Consider the following 21,611-nt stretch of genomic DNA (forward strand, 5'->3'; position numbering starts at 1 on the left):
TTTCTTTCTTTCTTTCTTTCTTTCTTTCTTTCTTTCTTTCTTTCTTTCTTTTTCTTTCTTCCTTCCTTCCTTCTTTCTTTCTTCCTTTCTTTCTTTCTTCCTTTCTCTTTCTCTTCTTTTCTATTCTTTCTTTCTTTTTCTTTATTTCTTTCTTTCTCTCTCTCTCTCTCTTTCTTTCTTTTCCTTCCTTCCTTCCTTCCTTCCTTCTTTCCTTCATGTGTGTGTGTATTTGTCTGGTTTGGTATCATGGTAATATTGGCCTTGTGGGATGAATTTGGAAGCTTTTCTTCCTCTCCTATTTTTTGGAAGAGTTTGGGAAGAATAAGTATTAACTCTTTTTTAAATGCTGGGTAGAAGTCACCTGTGAATCATCTGGCCCTAGACTTTTATTTTTTGGTAGTTTTTTAAGTACTGATTCAATCTGTTACAGTAATTGGTCTGTTAAGATTTTCTATTTCTTCCTGATTCAGTTTGGAAGATTGTATGTTTCTAGTAATTCACCCATTTCTTCTAGGATGTCCAATTTTTTGGCATAATTTTTCATATTATTCTCTTATAATCTTTTATATTTCTGAAGTCAAGTATTACTTGTCTTTCATTTCTGGTTATATTTATTTGGGTAATTTCTCTTTTTTTCTTGATGAATCTGGCTAAGGGCATATCAATTTTGTTTCTTTTCAAAAGAACAAGCTCCTGCTTTCATTGATCTGTTCTATTGTTTTTTGTTTTTGTTTTAGTCTCTATAACATTTATTTCTGCTCTGAACTTTATTTTTTCCTTCTTTCTACTCACCTTGGGCTTTGTTTGTTCTTTTTCTAGTTATTTTAGGTTTAAGGTAGATAATTATTTGAGCTTTTTCTTGTTTCTTGAGGTTTCTTGAGGTCTCTATCACTATATATTTCACTTTTAGAACTGCCTGTCTTAAAAATTTAAGACCATTATGTTTTCATTTTCTTGTGTCTCCATGTAATTTTTTATTTCCCCTTTGATTTTTTTGTTGACCCATTGGTTGTTTTGTATTATACTGTTTAGTCTCCACGTGTTTTTGGGTTTTCTTCCAGTTTTTTTTCTTGTGACTCATTTCAGTTTTATACTGTTGTGGTCAGGAAAGATGCATGGTATGATTTCGACCTTCTTAAATTTACTAAGACTTGCTTAACACATAATATAAATATTCATGGCTTCATACTGATATAAACAACTGAATAAATAAGTGGCAGAAAAGAGATAGTTCTTTTACAGTAGAATTCCAATTAGTAAATGTAGCAGCAAAGTATGAAATAGAAAATTACCATTAGATGAACACCAGAGTAATAAATATCACAGTCAAATTCTTCTGATGACTACTAATATCAGTGATGAAAGTTTGAGGAGAAACAGGATTTACAGGGTCTCAAACTATCTTTTCTATATATTTAGAAACACAAAGGGAAACTAGTAACTTAACCATGCAGAAAACCACAGACACTAAGTTAATCAAACAAGGAAGTTTAATATCACCAATAATAAGATATCTGACATCAAGAACTTCATACAATGTACTAAAAAGTGCATAACATCATTTCTGCATCATTCTTTAAAAAATTGAATAAATTCATTCCAATCATGAGAAAACATTAGACAAATTCAAATTGAGGGATGTTCTATAAAACAACTGATCAGTAATCTTCAAAAGTATCAAGACTATGAAAGACAAAGAAAGAAAGACTGAGAAACTGTTATAGACTATAGTAGATTAAAGGAGAAATAACAATCACATGCAATGTTGGATCCTGAAACACAAGAAAAGAGACTGGTGGAAAAACTGGTGAAATGTGAATAAAGTCTGTAGTTTCATTAGTAATTTTATGTTATTGTTAATTTTCTGATTCTGATCATTGTACTAATGTTATATAAGACAGCATTAGGGAAAGTTGGGTGAGAGATATATAGGAATTCTCTGCATTATTTTTGTATCTTTTATGCAAGTCTAAAATTAGTTCAAAATAAGTTATAAAAGAGACCCATATGTGCTTAAGCTACTACTAGTCAGATATTATTTGTAGCCAAAGGTAATCCTAATTGATGAATTTAGCTTATAAATCGTTAAAAAAATTACTTTGTTTTCCAACATAGATGAGGGGTTTCCCCTGTGACATGAGAAAAAAGAATGTGAAAACTCACCTAAAATTGCAGAGACGTTTGAAAACTGTGGTACCTTCTCTATTGATACTGCTTTACTGGTATCCAGAAGAGTGGAATTTTTGCATCGCATGTGTTCTTCCAACTTGGGACATTCCCAATCTAAAACAGCAGGAGGAAATGGCACATAACTTTGAACAGCACATAAGTAGTAGGTTACCTCCCCAGCCCCAATTTAGGTCCCCATACCAGCTTAGGTCCCCATACCAAGCTGTGGTAATTAAAGATTTTGAGTAAGACAGATAAAAAAAGACAAGACTTGATGGTATCAGGATAATAAATACTTTTTGGCCTATTTCAGTGCTCTAACCTACTCTCTTTCAGAAATTTTTGCCCCATAAAGATTATTGACTTAAGGGACAGACAGCATACCCAGGGGTTTCCTCTTAATATTGTATAATATTGTATACATTTAATATATGTATACAATAATATACATATAATATTGTATAATTTAATAATAATGTATAAATTATACCTAGGTCCCATTAAATATCATATCACTAAATAACATACTATTATCACTTGATGTCAGTTTTAAGCTTTCCATTGACTTCCCACTATGGAAGAATGAGGTTATTCTCTCTTACATCCCTGTCCCCACCTTTCCCACAATTCCCATTGTCTTGATATCATTATATTAGCATATGTAGTTAGATCAATATCCAGTGTAGACATTATGATAATAAATTGCTATAAAAATGCTATTTACTCTTGTGGTATACTATGACAACCACTTGTCCTACCTGGAGTCAATAAGTTTCTTCTGTTTTAATTTTCTCTGTATTTTTCATCTATTTAATCACAAACTCTATCAAATTTTATAAACCCATTCTTTATTTCTTTCTCTCGTGTTCTAAAGTTGCATAATGCTCTATCTTGGTGTTTTTCATCTACTGTGCTAGGCACACTATGGCCCTTTTAACACAGACATCATACTCTAGCTCTAGGACATGCTCTTGAATTATAACATTGATTATTTTCTTCCTTTTGTTTCTTCCATTATCTTTGTCTGAAACTCCTTTTATTTGATATTGGATTTCATACACTCTTCCTCTGATTTTTTTCCCTCTAAATTGCAACCTTTTTTCTTTGTTTTCCTCCTCTTTTCTCAACCCTAACTTCTAATCCTTCTACCGAGTTTTTCACTGCTATTGCATGTTATTGGAATATTGCTTTTTATAGTACCCTATTTTTATTTAATGGACACTATATATTTTATGTCAATAAGACTATTTTTTCAACATTTTTTAATCCTTGTGTTTCTATTTCTGCATGGTTCCTTTTCTTACTTTTTAATTTTTTATTTTACTGTAGTAGGAACATTCAACATGATGCCTATTTCTGCCTTTAGGTCTATGAGTATTGATTATGATGCTGAGTGCCTATTTATTATCATTATATGTTCCAGATTAATTGACCCTTTCATCATTATGTCTTTGTCTCTTGTGATAGTTTTTGACTGAAAGTCTGTTCTAGCTGATATAAGTAGAGCCACTCCTGCTCTCTTTTGGTTACAATTTGCATGGAATATCTTTTCCCATTGCTCCACTTTTAGACTATGTGTGTCCTGAAATGTAAAAAGAGTCTTTTGTAAACAGCATAGTATAGTTTAATCCATTCAGCCATTCTTTGTCTTTTGGTCGGGGAATTTAAACCATTTACATTTAAAGTAATTACTGATAGGGAAAGACTATTATTATATTGTTAATTATTTTGAGTTCTTTTGCCCCTTTTCCTTTCTCGCCATCTTCGTTTCATTGATTTTTTCATACTGATATGCTTTTATTCCTTTCTATTTTTCTTTTGTGTATCTTCTTTAAAAATATTTATTTATTTGAGAGAGAGAGAGAGAGAGAGAGAGAGAGAGGGAGAGAGAGCATGCGTATGGGGACAAAGGTCAGAGAAAACAGACTCCATGCTCAGTGCAGAGCCCAATGTGGGGCTCGATCTCAGGACCCAGAGATCGTGACCTAAGCTGAAACTGAGAGTCAGATGCTTAACCAACTGTGCCACTCAGGTGCCCCAATCTTTTGAGTATCTTCTATAGGTATTTTCTATGTGGTTACCATGGTGCTTATATAAAATATAGTTTTAACAATCTATTTTAAGCTTCTAGCAACTTCAATCATATACAAAAATGCTACATTTTTATTTATTTTTAGTTTTTAAAGATTTTATTTATGTATTAGAGAGAGAAAGTGAGACAGCACAAGCAGGGGGAGCAGCAGAGGGAGCAGAAGCAGGCTCCCCACTGAGCAGGGAGCCTGACACAGGTCTTGATCCCAGGACCCTGGAATCATGACCTGAGACGAAGGCCGACGCTTTAACCGACTGAGCCACCGCCACCCAGACCCCCCAAAAAACTATATTTTTATTTCTTCCTTCATACACACTTTGTTACTGATGTTATAATTTACATCTTTTTATATTGTGTATCTATTAACATATTTTTATTATAGTTATTTTAATACTTTAGTCTTTTAACTTTTATACTAGAATTAAGTGATTTTAATACCAGTTATTTTGTACTTGTATATAAACTTATTGGCAAGTTTTATACTTTTATATGCTTTTGTGTTGCTGTTTTAGTCCTTTGTTTCAACTTGAAGAACTCCCTTTACCATTTTTTTGTAAGGTGGGGCTAGTCGTGAGTAACTCCTTCACCTTTTGTACATGAAATTCCTTATCTCTTCATTTATTTTTTCTCCAAGCTTTTATTTTAATTACATGGTGCTCATCAGGACACATGCACTCCTTAATCCCTACCACCTATTTCACCCATTCCACACCCATGTCCCCTCTGGTAACCAGCAATTTGTTCTCTACAGTTAAGAGTTTGTTTCTGGGGCACCTGGATGGCTCAGTCAGTTAAGCATCTGCCTTCGGCTCAGGTCATGATCCCAGGGTCCTGCGATCAAGCCCTCATTGGGCTCCCTGCTCCGCGGGGAGCCTGCTTCTCCGTCTCCCCCCTGCTCGTGTTCTATCTCTCACTATCTCTCTCTCTCAAATAAATAAAATCTTATTAAAAAAAGAGTTTGTTTCATGGTTTCTCTTTTTTTTCTGCTTTGCTCTTGTTTCTTAAATTCCACATACAAGTGAAATCATATGGTATTTGTCTTTCTCTTATTTTACTTAGCATTATACTCTCTAGCTCCATCCATGTCTTGCAAGTGGCAAGATTTTATTCTTTTTATGGCTGAATAATACTCCATTGTTTTTTTTTTAAATGACAGTGTTGCTGGTTATAGTATTCTTGGTTGACAGTTTCTTTTCTTTCATCACTTTGTATGATTCTACTCCCTTCGGCCAGCAATGTTTCTGCTGAGAAATCCATTGATAGTCTAATGGAGATTCCCTTGTCCATATCAAGTTGCTTTTCTATTGCTGCTTTCAAAATTCTTTGTCTTTGATGCTTGATAATTTGATTATGAGTCCCTGTGTGGATTTCTTTGGCTTGCCTATTCTGAGATTCACTGGGCCTCCTAGGTCTGGATGTGCATTTCCTTCCCCAGATTTGGGAAGTTTGCAGCCATTATTTCTATAAGTAAACTTTCAGACATGCTCTCTTTCTCCCTTTCCCTCCCTCTACCCACTTTCTCTTTCCCCTCTCCCCCCTGCCTCCCTCTTTCCCCCTCTTCCTTCTCTTTCCTTTATCCCTCCCTTCTTTCTTTCCCTCCCTCATCTCTTCTCCCTCTGGGACTCCTATGAAGTATAAATTGCTCTGTTTGATTGTGTTCCATGAGTCTCTTAAGCTTTCCTCACACACCCTATTTGTTGTTAGTGGCCAACAGTCATCTAGAATATACCAGGTCCCATCAGCACTCTGAGACAGATGAGACAGAAGCCATTCCCTTAGGCAGCACTCTGAAACAGTCATGAGAGTAGCCAATCCTTTGGGAAGCTCCCAGAAAATGTACCTTTCACACACAGTTCAGTTCTTTTTTTCCCTACCCAGGGAGAAGCTGGGACCTGGCGGTTTCCTGCCAATTGTGTGGCAATGTGCTATGGGTAGGGATTATGGTAAGAGAGTGTCTTGAATTTTCCTACTGGCTTTGATGTGGCTGATCTCATACATGCCTGGGATGTAAGAGTTCCTTGACTAGGTTCCAGATTTCTCACAAAAGGAGTTAAGTCCACGTATTACTGTTGAATTGGTGTGTCCACAGGGGAAGGACGGACCAGGCTTCTTATTCCAACATTTTGCTGATGTCACTTCCATATTTTCCTTTGTTCTGATCTCTATGTTTTATAATAGAAGCTTTCCTCAGAGGTCTGGTGATCCTTGTCTCTCTACTCATATTTAAGAGAGACCTCTAAAAGCCTAAGTGGGATTTCTGTGGCCTAGTTGGGGTTTGTCACAAGTTAACTTCATTGTAGGGTGTTCTTGTCAGTTTCACTGAAGGGCTACCGAGGTCAGTATCATTAGATATTTTCTTTAGGGTTGTTTTCAGATTTGTTAGGAAAGAATCTTCCATTCTCCTGCCCAAAAGGTTCAAGTCTGGGTGCTAGTATTCTAGAAGCTGAACAGAAAAAGGGAATGTTGGGTTGGGATGGCAAAAAGCATTAGGTGAGAAGGTACCACAATTCACAATGTACACTTCATTTAGTTTCCCCTCTTCATTCAGTACAGTATCTGAAACAGTTGGCTTTTTCTATATAATAAATAAACCCAAATCTCACTGACATAAAATGAAAACATTTATTTCTTATTCCTGTGTCTACTGGTTGGCTCAGGCAGGTCTGCTTCAGATTACAAAACTGCTGATCAGCTGGGGCAGCTCTCTGCAATCTGCGGGTTGCCGGAGACTGTTCTGTTCCATAGTTCTCATTCTGGGGTCCCCACAGGAAAAGCAGAAGCTAATTAGGATATATTCTTCTCACAATGTTAAAAGTGTAAGAGGACAAGTCCAACCATTTAGGCATATTTCAAAGATCCTCTTCTGTTTCATTCACTGGTATCCTATTGCCCAAAGCAAGTCACATTTCCATTGCTTTTCCAGAGCCAAAGAGGGAGAGAGTACACCCCACCCACTACGAGGATATGGTAAGGGTGTGGATATATAATATTACCACAGGGGAATGAGTATTTGGGACCAACATTTCAAAATATCATAGATCCTTCCTATTAACAGTGCCTAGTATCCTCCAATCCATAGTTCCTCTGTTTCAGAACATCCCAAAGAATAAATCTCCAGGTTCTGTTAGAGTAAGAAAGTAATCACCACATCTTTCACATTTCAGATATACCTTTTTACAAGTATTGGTGCAGCCAAATTGTGAGGTTCTCTGGGATACTATAGATCAAACTGGCTTATTTCTGGGGCATTCCCCTAGTATCTTCATCCTTTTCTTATCTGGTAGCTTTTAATGCATAGTCCTATGATCGAGCATGGAATACAGTAGTGGGCAGGGGAAGGAGGTTTTGGTGAGGAAGACAAGCACACCTCAAAAGGAATATTATTCATTGGAGGATTTGTGGACAAAGGAACAATTTCTATATGGGTCAGCTAAAGGTTGAGATTATTTTCTCACCTAAATAATCTGATCCTCTGAAGAGTTCAGGTGATGGGAAACTACTTAAACTCTCTTCAAAACTCTTGTATTCTGTGTAAGAGTCTGTGAATGAATAGCTCAGAAGAGAACTAGAAATACCATGCTGCACACTTAGTCCTATAAAATAAACAAACAAAAAGAGTAAAATGTTTCAACAGTAAACAGACTCAAAATCCTAGGAATTCCTATTTGTAGAAACATACATGCAGTTGTATACAGAGAATGTAAAATTACTTATACAAACAACTGAAAAGGCATACTATTGTACACCACTTTAACTTCAACCTTAGAAAATATTCTGGTTTTGATGTAGAGAAAGTATTATAATCTTTTTCCATTGCTCTACCAAGTTTCATAATTTATTTCTTCCCTTCCTTTGGTTCAGTTGTGATTTTTGACCCCAAAATGCAAGTTTTACATATAAGTAACCCATAATTGTAAACTAACTAGCTGAGAAGAAAAAGTAATTCTAGTTATTCCATTTAAAAAACAGTGAGTTTAAACATAGACAAATAGATCAAAGGAATTCAACAGAAAGCCCAGAAATGACTCATACTTATATGAGCAACTGATTTTTTTACCAAGATGCAAAGGCAATTCTGTGGAGAAAGGACACTGTTTTAAACAAATTACCTTGAAGCAACTGTGTATCTATATGCAAAAGCAAAACAAAACAAAAAACCTGCATTCATACTTTCCATCATATAAAAAATTAATTCTCAATGGGTCATTGACATAAATGTAAATCGTAAAACTACAAAGGGTCTAGAAAAAAAAAACGAGGAGAAAATCATCATTACACTGAGGTAGGCAAAGATTTCTTATAACACTAAGATTAACAATAATAATAGCAATGATCATTAAACTTCATCAAATTTGGGGCACCTGGGTGACTCAGTCCATTTAAGTGCTCAGGTCATGATCCCAGGGTCCTGGGATTGAGCTCCCTGCTTAGCAGGGAGCCTTGCTTCTCCCTCTCCCTCTGCCTGCCTCTCTGCCTACTTGTGCTCTCTCTCTATCTCTCTGTTTATTTGACAGAGAGAGACACAGCAAGAGAGGGAACACAAGCAGGGGGAGTGGGAGAAAGAGAAGCAGGCTTCCCACTGAGCAGGGAGCCCGATGTGGGGCTCGATCTCAGGACCCTGGGATCATGACCTGAGCTGAAGGCAGATGCTTAACGACTGAGCCACCCAGGCACCCCAATAAATAAAATCTTAAAAAAAAACAAAAACTTCATCAAATTTAAAACTTCCCTTTGAAAGAGACTGTTAAGATGAAAAGACAAGCCACAGATTAAGAGAAAACATTTGCAAATGGATTGGAATCCAGAATATAAATAATTCTGAAAACTCAATAAGAAGAAAACAAACCTTTCAATAAGGGGCAAAATATTTGAACAGAGAATCTCCCAAACTAAGAGGTTTTAAAGTTATCCCTGTGAGAGTGAACTACAATGAAGAACTTTCATATAAATGATAGAGATAGAAATTAATACCAAAACTTAAGAAACAGGTTTAGTAAGAAAAGGGAAAACATAGTCTTCTCTAGTCAGCATTTATTTAAACACTTTCAACTGAAAAAAATAGATGTTAACAATAAATAAAAACTGGGCGGGAGGGGTAAGGGATAAAAGGAGAGCATGACTCTGATAAACTTACTTTTCCTGCTGGGGTGCTGACTTTATAGCCCATCTCTCGTCATCCATTACCTACCTGAGACAACTAACTCTTAGTCCTTCCTACTTTGACCTCACCACATCTTTCTCTTCCACTCCAACGCCATCCTTAAAGTTGACAATTATTTCCTATCTGTCCCCCTCTTCCAACCACCACTCAACACTTAAATTGATTGACCCAATCTAACCTCCTCTTCACCACATCAGATGTCATGGGTAAGTTAACCCTCTGAGCATCTTTTGTTTCTCCTACTCCAAGTGCCCTAGAGTGTCTTGTCCCTGTCCTCACTACTTTTTAGTCTTCTTACTCTGTCTTCATCCTCCCCCCGCCCACATGTTGTTACATCTCTCTTGCTTTCCAGCTTTCAAAATGTCATGAACACCACACACAGTAGAGCCATCCCTTCCACCAAACCCCAGAACTCAAGCCAGGCTCAGAAATTAGGAAAACCCCACATTCACCATGTGCGTAGTTGGGTAGAGAAAAGAATAAATAAATATTCATGATTATAGCAGTGGAATGATGTTCCTGGAGTCACAAGTTAGAAATGTAAATGCATTTAAAGTCATATTTATATCAGGGGCACCTGGGTGGCTCAGTCATTAAGCGTCTGCTCAAGTCATGATACCAGGGTCCTGGGATCGAGCCCCACATCGGGCTCCCTGCTCAGTGGGAAGCCTGCTTCTCCCTCTCCCAATACCCTGCTTATGTTCCCTCTCTCGCTGTCTCGCTCTGTCAAATAAATAAATAAAAGCTTTAAAAGTCATGGGGCGCCTGGGTGGCTCAGTCGTTAAGCGTCTGCCTTCGGCTCCGGTCATGACCCTAGGGTCCTGGGATCGAGCCCCACATCGGGCTCCCTGCTCGGCGGGAAGCCTGCTTCTCCCTCTCCCACTCCCCCTGCTTGTGTTCCCTCTCTCGCTGTTTCTCTCTCTGTCAAATAAATAAATAAAATTTTTTTAAAAAATCCTTTAAAAGTCATATTTATATCAAATTTTACCATTATATATATGTATACACACACACACACACACACACACACACAAAGTCAAACTGTTCTATAAGGCTTGTAACCAAACAGCAATCTCTTGTCTCATACCACCCCATAATTCCCTAATCTCCAGAGACTACTTTCAACTTTACTAGCTGTTTCTTCTAATACCGCCTTTATATTTCTAAATTAAAATGTATTCAACAATTCTATTATGACTGCTCAAATATATTTATACCCAAGCCATATACTAATGTTTTATTTCTGACTTCATGTTTTTATTTTTTAAGAATGCTTTTTGTTCTCTAGCTGCTCCTTTTCATAGTAGCCCATACTTTTATCATGGATACATATTTTCATTATCTTCAGGATTATTATCCACCACGTTCTAGCTTCTGGAATTGCTCTTGAGAAACTCAATGCCATTCATATTCTTCACTGCTTATTTGCAATCAACAATTATTTTTCCTGGAAGACTAAAGGATTTCTCTCTTCATCCTGAGGATCTTTAAGTTACACTGTGTTGTACCTTGGTATGGGTCTTTTTTCATTCATTGTGATGGGAAATTGGTGGGCTCTTTCATTATATATATTCATGACCATTCTTAATTCTAGAAAAATTTCTAGCTTTATGTGTTTAATAATTTCCTTTCTGTTTACTCTATAATGCCTGGGTCTACTATTTTTCAGATGTTAGAATGTCTGAACTCAACTTCTCATTATTTTTCTTTTTAAAATAGCTTTATTGCAATACAACTCATATTCCATAAATCACCTTTTAAAGTATACAATTTAGTGATTTTTAATATACTCACAATTGTGTCACCACTGCTACTATCTTTATCTTTTATCTTCTGATGTTTGTTCAACTTTTAGAATATTTTCTTAAATTCATCATCTAACCTTTCACAGAATGTTTTATTTCTGACTTCGTGTTTTTATTTTTTAAGAATGCTTTTTGTTCTCTAGCTGCTCCTTTTCATAGTAGCCCATACTTTTATCAGGGATACATATTTTCATTATCTTCAGGATTATTATTTCATTATCCTGAGAATAATGAAAACATGGTTTTTAAATTTTTTTTCGTTGCACTGTCTGTGTCCTTCAAGCTTCTTTTCATGTGGTACCATTTATTTTAAATGCTTTCATTAAATGCCTTGTAACTCTTGAATGTTCAAAAATGAGGCACTAAAACGTTAATTGGAAACTCTAGATTCATGAGTGGGGTTTAGGAAGTAGTGGGATTCACAGAAGGGTATTTAAGATAGGGACCAGGTCATTACTGCCAGAATATAGGTCTCCTTCTGGTCAGAGAAGATTCCAAAAGCAAAATCCTCTAGTCTCCTAGTTGGGAAGTATTTTCCTGAGTGGCATAAGGTGGGATAATGGGCCTAAAAGTTATACCACTAAGTATACAAACTTTGGTTAATTCCCTTCCCTCCTCCCTGCACCCCTACTCATTTTTAATACAGCATCCCTGAGTCCAGATCCTCTGCTTCAATGTATCTGGACTGTCAAGGTAGGAAAAAGAGTAGTTGCCTGACCACACAGTGCTGGGGAAGGGATCAAAGCATCTAACCACTACTTTTAAAGATTTCCAAAAATATTATTCTCAACACTATCTGTACACATTTCTCCAGGAATATATGATGCCTCTAATTCCTGAAACTATAGCCTGAATCAGTTTGGTTTCTTCGTTTGTCCTTACTCTAGGCATCTAGTCTGTTATTTTTTCCTTCTCTCTTGGGAAAGGGAGAAGTAAATGTCTATGTTCAATCTTCCACACTAAATATAAAGTCCTGAATTAATTTTCATCATGTTGCAAAATTACTACATTCCAAGATAGAATTAAAATGGTTACTTATATATTAAATAGAAATCTGTAGGCTGTTCAAAACCTAACCATTTACATATTAATATGGGAAAAAGTATTCCAGGTTTCAAATATCAATCAACAAATGATGTCTTAGAATACAACCAGTTTGCAAATTAGAGACAGTCTATTCTCTATTTCCTTCTATCTTTTACACATCAACTTGATAAATCTAGTAACCAAGGACATATATTGTGTATTTAAACTACAATTTAAGAAAATAATAATTATGGTTAGTTTATTTTCTCTAATAAGAGTATAAAACTCACTCAAAAGTATTTGAAATTATATTATGTCCCAAACATGGGATAGGAACATAAAAGGTAGGGCTTATTCTCAATGGCTTTAGAGCCAAGAGTAACAAAAGCAATAATACTGCTGTTTTGAGTCCTAACAGAAGTATACAAAGAGTACCACAGAATTCCCAGGAAAGAACAACTCACATAGAAAGAGAGAAGAGGGGTCAAGAGAGCTCCCAGTAGGGACAGCACCTGATTTTTTTTTTTCTTGAAGAACAAGTACAAGTTAAACAGGTAAAGAGGGGAGAAGGAAGGAAATGCATTTGTTGAGCACCTCCCAAGTTCTTTTGTACTATATTCTGGGAAATATTTCTCTATTCTATTTTCTAGCCAGCTAATTTGATTTTGAGCGGAATTCATTTCAATATTTGGATCATTTTCTGAGTTTTTAAATTTGATGATATGTTTAGTTTCTAGGGACTATAGTTTTTATTAAAACAGATTGTTATATTATGGATCCAGTGGACTCTTGTCTTTTTTTTTTAATATTTTATTTATTTATTTGAGGGAGAGAGAGCACGAGCAGGGGGACAGGCAGAGGGAGAAGCAGACTCCCCACTGAGCAGGGAGCCCGATGCAGAGCTTGATCCCGGGATGCTGGGATCATGACCTGAGCTGAAGGCAGACGCTTAATGACTGAGCCACCCAGACGCGCCGGGGGTTTTTTTTTTTTTTTTTTTAATGTTCTATTTATTTATTTGACAGACAGAGAGAGAGAGAGAGAGAGAGAGTGCACAAGCAGGGGGGGAGCAGCAGGCAAAGGGAGAAGCAGGCTCACTGCTGAGCAGGAAGCCCGGTATAGGGCTCTGTCCCAGGACCCTGGGATCTTGAGCTGAGCTGAAGGCAGACGCTTAACCAACTGAGCCACCCAGGCACCCCGGCCTCTTGTCTTTAAAGAGATATTTAAAGTTTTTGCTATTTCTCAGGTGTTAGTTATCCTATTTGCTCGATTTGTTGCCTCTCTTCCATGCCACTGGTTTTTTTTTAAATTTTTTATTGTTATGTTAATCACCATACATTACATCATTAGTTTTTGATGTAGTGTTCCATGATTCATTGTTTGTGCATAACACCCAGTGCTCCACGCAGAACATGCCCTCTTTAATACCCATCACCAGGCTAACCCATCCCCCCAACCCCCTCCCCTCTAGAAACCTCAGTTTGTTTTTCAGAGTCCATCGTCTCTCATGGTTCGTCTCCCCCTCCGACTTACTCCCCTTCATTCTCCCCCTCCTGCTATCTTCTTCTCATGCCACTGGTTTTATTCAAAGGTTTTGCTGCTCCTGGCTGTCTGTTCATATCTCTACTTGAGAATCTTTGCTTGTATAGCAGTGCATATAAATTCTGAAACAGCAGCCTACTTCTGGAGGCTTTTATGAGTGTTGAGACATTCTGAGAATCTGTGTTCTGCACAGTGATGTCCTCCTGTATTTTCTGGGTATTATAGGTTACATGGAGCACCGTCCTAATTGTCTGGCTAGTGTCCACACCACAAGCCTCCATTATCAGAAATCCCACTTCAGGGGCGCCTGGGTGGCTCAGTCAGTTAAGTGTCTGCCTTCAACTCAGCTCATGATCCCAGAGTCCTGGGACAGAGCTCTATACGGGGCTCCCTGCTCAGCAGGGATTCTGCTTCTGTCCCTCTTCCTGCTCCTTCTCTCTCATGTGCACATGCTCACTCTCTCTCTCAAATAAATAAATAAATAAATAATCTTAAAAAAAAAAAAAAAAAGGAAAGAAATCCCACTTCAGAGAGTCATACTACGTCTTTATCCCGGGTTAACAAGCATAAGCATAATCTATCTCTTTCACCTTTTTCTCCCTCTGCTATCCTTGTGGCAATCTGGAGTTACTTCAGACTCTCTTCTGCTTCTCACTCCAGGCCCAAAATTGACACTTAGGAGCCAAACCCTTAGTTCACTTTGCTTAGTAGTTCCCAGGGCTTATCCTGGCAGCCAGCATTGTAAGGCCAATGTTTCCAATGTAAGAAAGGGACGAGGAGGAGGAACCAGGCCACATAGTTACAGAATGTAGTGTTTAATCCATCACCTTGATAATTCCTTTGGAGTCCTTTCTATTACAATTTTTTTTTTTGCATTAATTGACCAACTGTTTCAAATGTTTCTAGAGCTATTCTTACCTCAGCAGTGGTTGTTCTCTGCTCTTCAGATATTCAGCAGTCTGATCTCATCTGCTTTTAAGAATTCCTCAGTACTTCTGGTATGCTAATGGCATCCTTTCTTATTTTTAAAAATAACTTTGATTATACCAATATGTAGACAGCTCATAAATTTCTATCAGCAGCGCTCCATATCCAACTGCCTATTTGGCATTCTACTTAATCATTTTTAAAGTACCCATAACTTAATGTATTAAAAACATAATTTATGATCTTTCCCTCAAACAAGATTTTTTTTTCAGCAAATGGCACCCTATATCCAGTTATGCAAGCCAGAAACAGATGTCATCTTTGATACCTCCATCTCCCTCGTTCTTCACTTGCCAAACTGTCAGTTTCACTTCCTAAAATTGTCATGAATTATGCCCACTTCTTTCCATTTCCAATGTCATCTTTTAGTACAAAGTGCCATCATTTCCCCCTAACCTACTGTAATAACCTCCCACCTGGTCTACTTGCATCCATTCATGCTTATTTCCATACCACAGCCAAGGTGATCATATATTTTCCTAAGGAAGACTTCAGTGGCTTCTTGCTGCTCCAAATATAACACCAAAATCTTTGACATAGCCTACAAGGTTATGCAAGGCCTCTCTCTGTTCAACCTTGTCTTATTATTGCATTTCCCCCTCCTCTCTGTACTACAGCCACACTGGCTTTCTTTCAGTTCACTGAACTCAGGAGGCTTAGTGCCATATTAGGGTCTTTGCACATGCTGTTCTCTCTGCCTGGATGGCTCTTAACTCATCTCCTTGCATAGTTAATTTCTCCTTTTCTTCCTATCTCAATTCAATTGCTATTCCCTCATGGAAGCCTTCCCTAAACTCTCTAATTAAACTCAGTTATGCTCAAGTCAATCTCTTTTGTAGTATTTATCTCAATTTTAATTTACTGGTGTGTGCTTGAAGGCTTTGAGGATGACGTCCATTGTACAGGCAGAAGGATTCACCTTGGACTAGGAGAAAGACACCTCTTCCACTGAGATGGGAAGATGAGGCAAAAATACAAATGGATGCTTATATTTGTAAGAAACAAAGCTGAGGAGTTCACATCTGACAATCTTACCTGACACTAGCTCACTATTGGATGAACTACAGTCAACCTGGAGGTCATCAGTCACTGACTCCTAAGGGAAATAAGAATTAAAGATATAGCACAAATTATGAGACTGAACATTTTCATATTATAATTTACATCACATTCATTTGGTTATTTTGAAAATAAAAACTAATATCAACTTTTGTGTATCAGTTTCATATGTAATAGATTCTTTCAACCTACTAATCACAGATGTAATCTGGTATTTAATATTAAATCTAAAAATAAATATTAAAATATAATAACGTGGACGTATTTAGAGTCAGCAATGTACTAGTCAACTAACTACTGTGGGATAAACCAGCAACTAGAAGTTAAAGGTGAATATTTTTCTGATCCCCTAGGTAGGAAGGGCTCTTCTTTCTCTAAATATGAAAGCAATATAAATGAAAAGACTGATGAATCTAAAATATCAGAAATATGACTAAAGGCAAACAAAAAAATATAAAAATATTTGTTACATGTGTGTATAAAAGTGTAACTATCTTCAATATATAATGAATAAGCATTTCACAAAAAAAGAAACACAAATGGCCAACGAGGAAAAAAAGTGTAAACTTTACTAGCATTCAGAGAAATGCAATATCAAATAAATGCTACTTTTCATCTATCAAATATATGTATTTTTTTCCTTTTTTTACATTTAAATTCAATTAGCCAACATATAGTACATCATTAGTTTCAGACGTAGTGTTCAATAAAATATATGTACTTTTTAAGTATCAGGTAAAATGGTGCCAAGTGGCCAACATGAATCAAACTTTAAACATGATCCAATCTCAATCCTCCAACCACAGGAAAATAGTTATATAAATTACAGTATATTTATCTAAAGACAAAGCAGTATATTTATCTAAAGACAAAGCACTATTTAGACACTAAAAATCATATTTTTGAAGGCCATTTAATGTTAGAGGAATATACAATAACAATTTCTAAATTGAAAAAAGGGCACAGAAAAAAAGGAATGTAAAGAAATACAAAAAATTTAGAAGAAACCTTTTAAACACTTTTTTTTTTTTGCATAATCTGAAACATCCACAAGGAACACTTAACACTGTTAAAATCTGGGGTAAAGCATTTTTAAAAAATGCCTTTTGTTGAAACTGCCCTCCCCCAAAACACATGTTTTAGAGAGATATGTAAGCAAAAGCTCTGGAACATGACTACTTAATGCTAATGGTAGATGAGTCACAAGCAATTTTTTAAAATCTGAGTTTCTCCAAATTACTATGTATCTTTAAAATATTGTACAGAATCCATATTAAATACAGTAGGTCAAGAAGTTATATAATATTCTAACGGTAATGAACACTGTTTCTAATTAATGGAAATTCAAATGAGAATGAAAATGGCTTTAAAATGGTTTAAGTGCTACTAAACGTAAGGGAGTTACTAAGAAAAACTTAACAGATACCTGTTTCATAGAAAATTAGTGAGTAACGGGCATTTCTCAAATTTTTGTCAACAGAAATTAAAAACAAACAAAAAATATGACTATGAATCCACCAGACTTGGAAATTCCAGACCCTGTCTAAAGAGAAAACACCCACGTTTACAAAAACGCTAGGAAGCTAATCCTGATTACACTTTAATCTGGAGGCGCATCAGTTACCATTGGTCTCTGCTTTAAGTATATCCAAGGTCCGTAAGAGAAATATACATACACTCAATGGAGCAATCTTCTCATCCGGAGGTTCTTCATTAGTGCTATTTTCTTGCAGGCTTTTCTGTCCTGTAACTCTTAACCGAGCGCTAACAAACAAACAACGCAATTAATTTGCATGGTCTGGATTTGGCTCTCCACATCTCCGTTCACAGTTCACACTGTTCAGAATCTTAAAGGCTATTTGGGGACAGCATTGGGAAAAAGTAGACTCCAGTGCGTTAATTGTACCAATATTCGCTGGTGCTACGAATGCTTTCCTGAAGGTTTTATCTCACTTGCTTTTAGGTAAGTTGGCAAAACTGCTCTTTTAAAAAAAATTTTTTTTAAATAAATATTTCCAGGGGCACCTGGGTGGCTCAGTCATCTGAGCTCCCACTAAAGATTTCGGCTGAGGTCATGATCTCATGGGTCCTAGATCAAGCCCCTGGGGCTCCGCACTCCCCCAGAGAGTCAGCTTGGGAGTCTCTCTCCCTCTGTCTGCTCTCTCTCTCCCTCTCTCTCTCAAATAAATAAATAAATCTTTTAAAGAAATAAATAAATCTTTCTTAAGTCAAATTTCTGGGTCTATGTCCCAACAGGAGCCAAATCGTAAATAGTATTACACTTATTTTCTTCCTTGACTCTTAGAAGGAGAGGCTATAGGCGGAAAAGGAGGACTGAAGTTTTGAGGAGGCAGAAGGCATGGGCTTGGCCCTAGTGGCTTACGCACCTTGGTGGCCTAGAACCGCTAACTCCCTGCCCACTGCTCTCTGCTTTCTCTGAGATCTTCTGCAAACGGTGCGCTTTTCCTTTCAGGCCTAAGAGAGGACGGCATATTTCAGGGCAAAGCCCTGGAGGCCAGCTTGCTGCGCTCGGGTGTCCCTGGGCCCAGGCCTAGTCACCACCCTACCCCCCCGCCCTTCGCTCGCCCACCCTGGGCCTGCTCCACAGGCTTGCCAGTCCGGGCTTACAGTGCGCAGAGTGCCTTCTGCCTGGACCTGGGCGGGCCTCTGCCTTCGCGGTGGGGCCTAGGTCCGGCGTCGGGGTTAGGTTGAGCCTCTGGCCGGCCCGCTTCTTGCGGGTATAGACCCTTAGTGACCACATTGCCACCCCACCCCCACGGCCTCGGGGACCTCTTGGGCCTCCACAGCCTGTCTCTTCGCCTTCCTGAGGAAACAAACTACAGTCTGAGTGCGCCCGCGTCCCGGCAACGAAGCTGCCTGCAGAGCAGTACGTCAGGAGGCGGGCGAGAAAAAGATAAAAGCCCACAGCCCCAACGCCTGACTGACTGGAGCCTCCCGGTGCGCTCCCGCCCTTTTTTTTTTTTTTTTTTTTTTAATCTCCTCCAAGCTGCGCGATGGCTTCTGGGAAGCGGAGTAACGAGGAAGATGCTCCGCCCCCTTGAAGAAGGCTCCGCCTTCCTGGAGGTGTGGCGTCCGGGTATTTGGCAGTGGGCCCGCGTGGTTGCCTGACCCGTGGCGCAGACTCACCTGTTTCTCACCTGAAGGGAAGCTAATGGGGAAGAGCCTTTTCGTTAACCAGGAGGTTGCTCCTTTGCTTTCATTTTTTCTTTAGTGTGATGGGCCCGCCACGTGCATGCTACTGATGGCTCAGCCCCTCTCCTTATAACATTGCATTTAAGCCTTGGTAATGGAGTTTTGGGGTCCGAACATAGGGAATCTAGCAGGGGAGGCGAAAGGGGGACGGTGGCGGCGGGGCGTCACCTGACTCAGTGCGGGAAGATGAGACAGGTACGAAAGTACATTAAACCAGGAGAGAATATCCTCCTGAGCAATGAGCTTTAGTTCCGGGGCCGTGGTATTTGAGAGTCTGAGCATTCGAAGATCTTGGTTTCAGGATATTTCTTCTTAAGGATAGTGGAATCCCTTAGCCCCTGCCCAGGAGCTATCTCGTGGACATCTGGGCAGCCTTATGGTCAAGGTAGACAATTTCTTACCTCCTACCGTCTTGGGGCTCAGTTCGCTTGCTCTGCATCAGTGCAGGAACGTAGGAATGACCTCCCTCTCTCCATACACTGGTTGAACCATCTGGCTGCATCTGATAAACATACTGTGCACATAATAACCATCTTCCTATTTAAAAAAAAAAAAATTTCACAACATTAAAAAATGCATCTGTAGAGATAAAATTACAAAAACTCAAAAGGCTTTTTTTGTGATGCTCCAATATTGTATGTGTGACTATAGCACACATACAGCCACAATATTTTCACAATGAAATCACTCTAAATTTTTTAAAATTTAGAATAGCCTCATAGAAAGTCACGACAGTTGATTCAATGTATAAGTAATCATTAAAACTTATCTTTGTAAAGAACAGAAGGAGGGTATTCTTACCTAATTAGACACAGTGCTTTGAGTACCTGAATCAATACTTACTCAGCACCTTAGTCTGTGTTAGACATTGTGGTAGGTTCCGGGGATACAGAGGTGTGTTAGAAATGGTCCTTCAGTCTGGGATCTCATTGTGTTGTTGCAATACAAAGCAATGATCCTATTTCAACCTCCTTTCTTTAGGTATATCCATAATATGCTGACAGGCAGTCTCTAGTATACAAGTCAGGTCTGCAGGCTCTCCTCTCTCCCTTTGGGGGCTGTTGTGAAAAAACTTGGGAGTTCGTAAATGACCTGTAGGAGGTCTGGGTCCTTCCATGCCCTACACCTAGAAATGGAAGAAACAATGAAAAAGGAAAGCAGCTTAAAGCAAAAGCTGATCTCTACTTTGGTGGCCCTATAGAGGTCTGTCTCCTCTACTGCTCTGCCAGTAGAAATGCCATCAAGTAAAGATTTATGGGAGTTACTACATAGGGTTTCAAAACTGGAAAAACTTTGGAATGATTTCTTGAGCCAAAAGAGGTCCTTGGAGATAGTCTAGTTGCCTCCTCATTTTGCAGCTGAGGAAACTGCAGCCTAGTGAGGTTCATTATGACAGGTGATAGGCATAGGTGGCACGAGTCTGCTGGCATTTGGCTAGTGTGTTTGTCGTGACCCCGTTCCTCCTAACACATGGTTGGGCAGGGGGTAGGGGGAGCAAGGAAAGGAGTTCAAAGCCCTTGGTAGCAAGGGGATGAAAGAGACTACAAACAGACTTGGTCTGTTTAAAGCTTCACCCAGAACCAGGCTATAAAAGGGAAGGAGATGTGAACCATACAAAAGGATGAGGTGGGGTGGACACATCTCAATTCAATTATCTCTCTGTCTCCCCCCATTCTGTCCCCAAATACACAAATGCCAGTGCAAGCATTCATCCATGAGTATTAAACTGAACTTCTCCCATCTCCCTTTGCACTCCTTCCATATCTAGACTCAGAATTCTGTTATCACTGCTTCAGTTCAGCCATGTGATGGGTTTGACTAGGTTTGGAGCAGTTATGGAGTTGCGAACTTCCATGGGAAAACAAATTCCAAATTTTGAAGAGATTTCAGAAGAAATTTTTTTTTAATATTTTCAAAGCCTGTTTGTGGCTTTAGGATTCCCCAGAGCCCAGAGGAAATCTTTCTGTATGCCTTTTTATGGAGTGACTGACCCACTGAGCAGTTTTGTTTGTGGTTCTATCCATAGGTTCCGAGGTGCAACTGAAAACCAGTTTGTTTTTATTTTTCCTTACTTGACAAGAAGGAAAAAAACCCCAGTGATAGATGAAACGTATCTGCAGGTATTGCAATCTTAATGCATATGAACATTATGCATGAATGCATAAAAAAGAACCAAGGGGATTTTTCATTAAATGGATATTTATTTTTTATTTTTTTATATTTTTAAAAAGATTTTATTTATTTCAGACAGAGAGAGAGACAGAGAGCGCGAGAGAGAGCACAAGCAGGGAAGAGAGGGAGAAGCTGACTCCCAGCTGAGTATGGAGCTCGATGTGGGGCTCCATCCCAGGACCCTGGGATCATGACCTGAGCCGAAGGCAGACGCTTAGCCAACTGAGCCACCCACGTGCCCCTAAATGGATATTTCTCGAGCATCCGCTATGGACCAGACCTTCCGCACTGGGGCTACAACCTCAAGCAACTCATGTGTGAGTGGGAGTGGGGCAGAGGGAATCTTCTAAGATAAAAGGATAGTTGAGCTGTTTTAAGAGCTGCA

General features: G+C 38.4%; 1 protein-coding gene across 3 annotated transcripts in view; it reads right to left on the minus strand.

The window, feature by feature from the left end:
• MEIKIN (meiotic kinetochore factor) overlaps positions 1 to 18,809 on the minus strand; it is an 89,627-nt gene extending 70,818 nt beyond the window's left edge. For 2 of the 3 annotated variants that reach the window (XM_073878536.1, XM_073878535.1), the window contains exons 1-6: positions 18,470 to 18,809; positions 18,229 to 18,316; positions 17,518 to 17,605; positions 15,818 to 15,878; positions 7,717 to 7,854; positions 2,164 to 2,283 (exon numbers count right to left, since the gene is read on the minus strand). In XM_073878536.1, coding sequence (XP_073734637.1) covers positions 2,164 to 2,283; positions 7,717 to 7,854; positions 15,818 to 15,878; positions 17,518 to 17,605; positions 18,229 to 18,316; positions 18,470 to 18,602 — 628 coding nt within the window. In that variant the 5' untranslated portion in view covers positions 18,603 to 18,809. The remainder of the gene's footprint in view (positions 1 to 2,163; positions 2,284 to 7,716; positions 7,855 to 15,817; positions 15,879 to 17,517; positions 17,606 to 18,228; positions 18,317 to 18,469) is intronic. The other variant, XM_073878537.1, reaches the window with a different exon arrangement.
• Between the last annotated feature and the right edge of the window lie 2,802 nt (positions 18,810 to 21,611).

The sequence above is a fragment of the Callorhinus ursinus genome, unplaced genomic scaffold (genome assembly GCF_003265705.2).
Source record: "Callorhinus ursinus isolate GAN/ISIS: 27379988/994484 unplaced genomic scaffold, GSC_fseal_2.0 scaffold30, whole genome shotgun sequence".
NCBI lineage: Eukaryota > Metazoa > Chordata > Mammalia > Carnivora > Otariidae > Callorhinus > Callorhinus ursinus.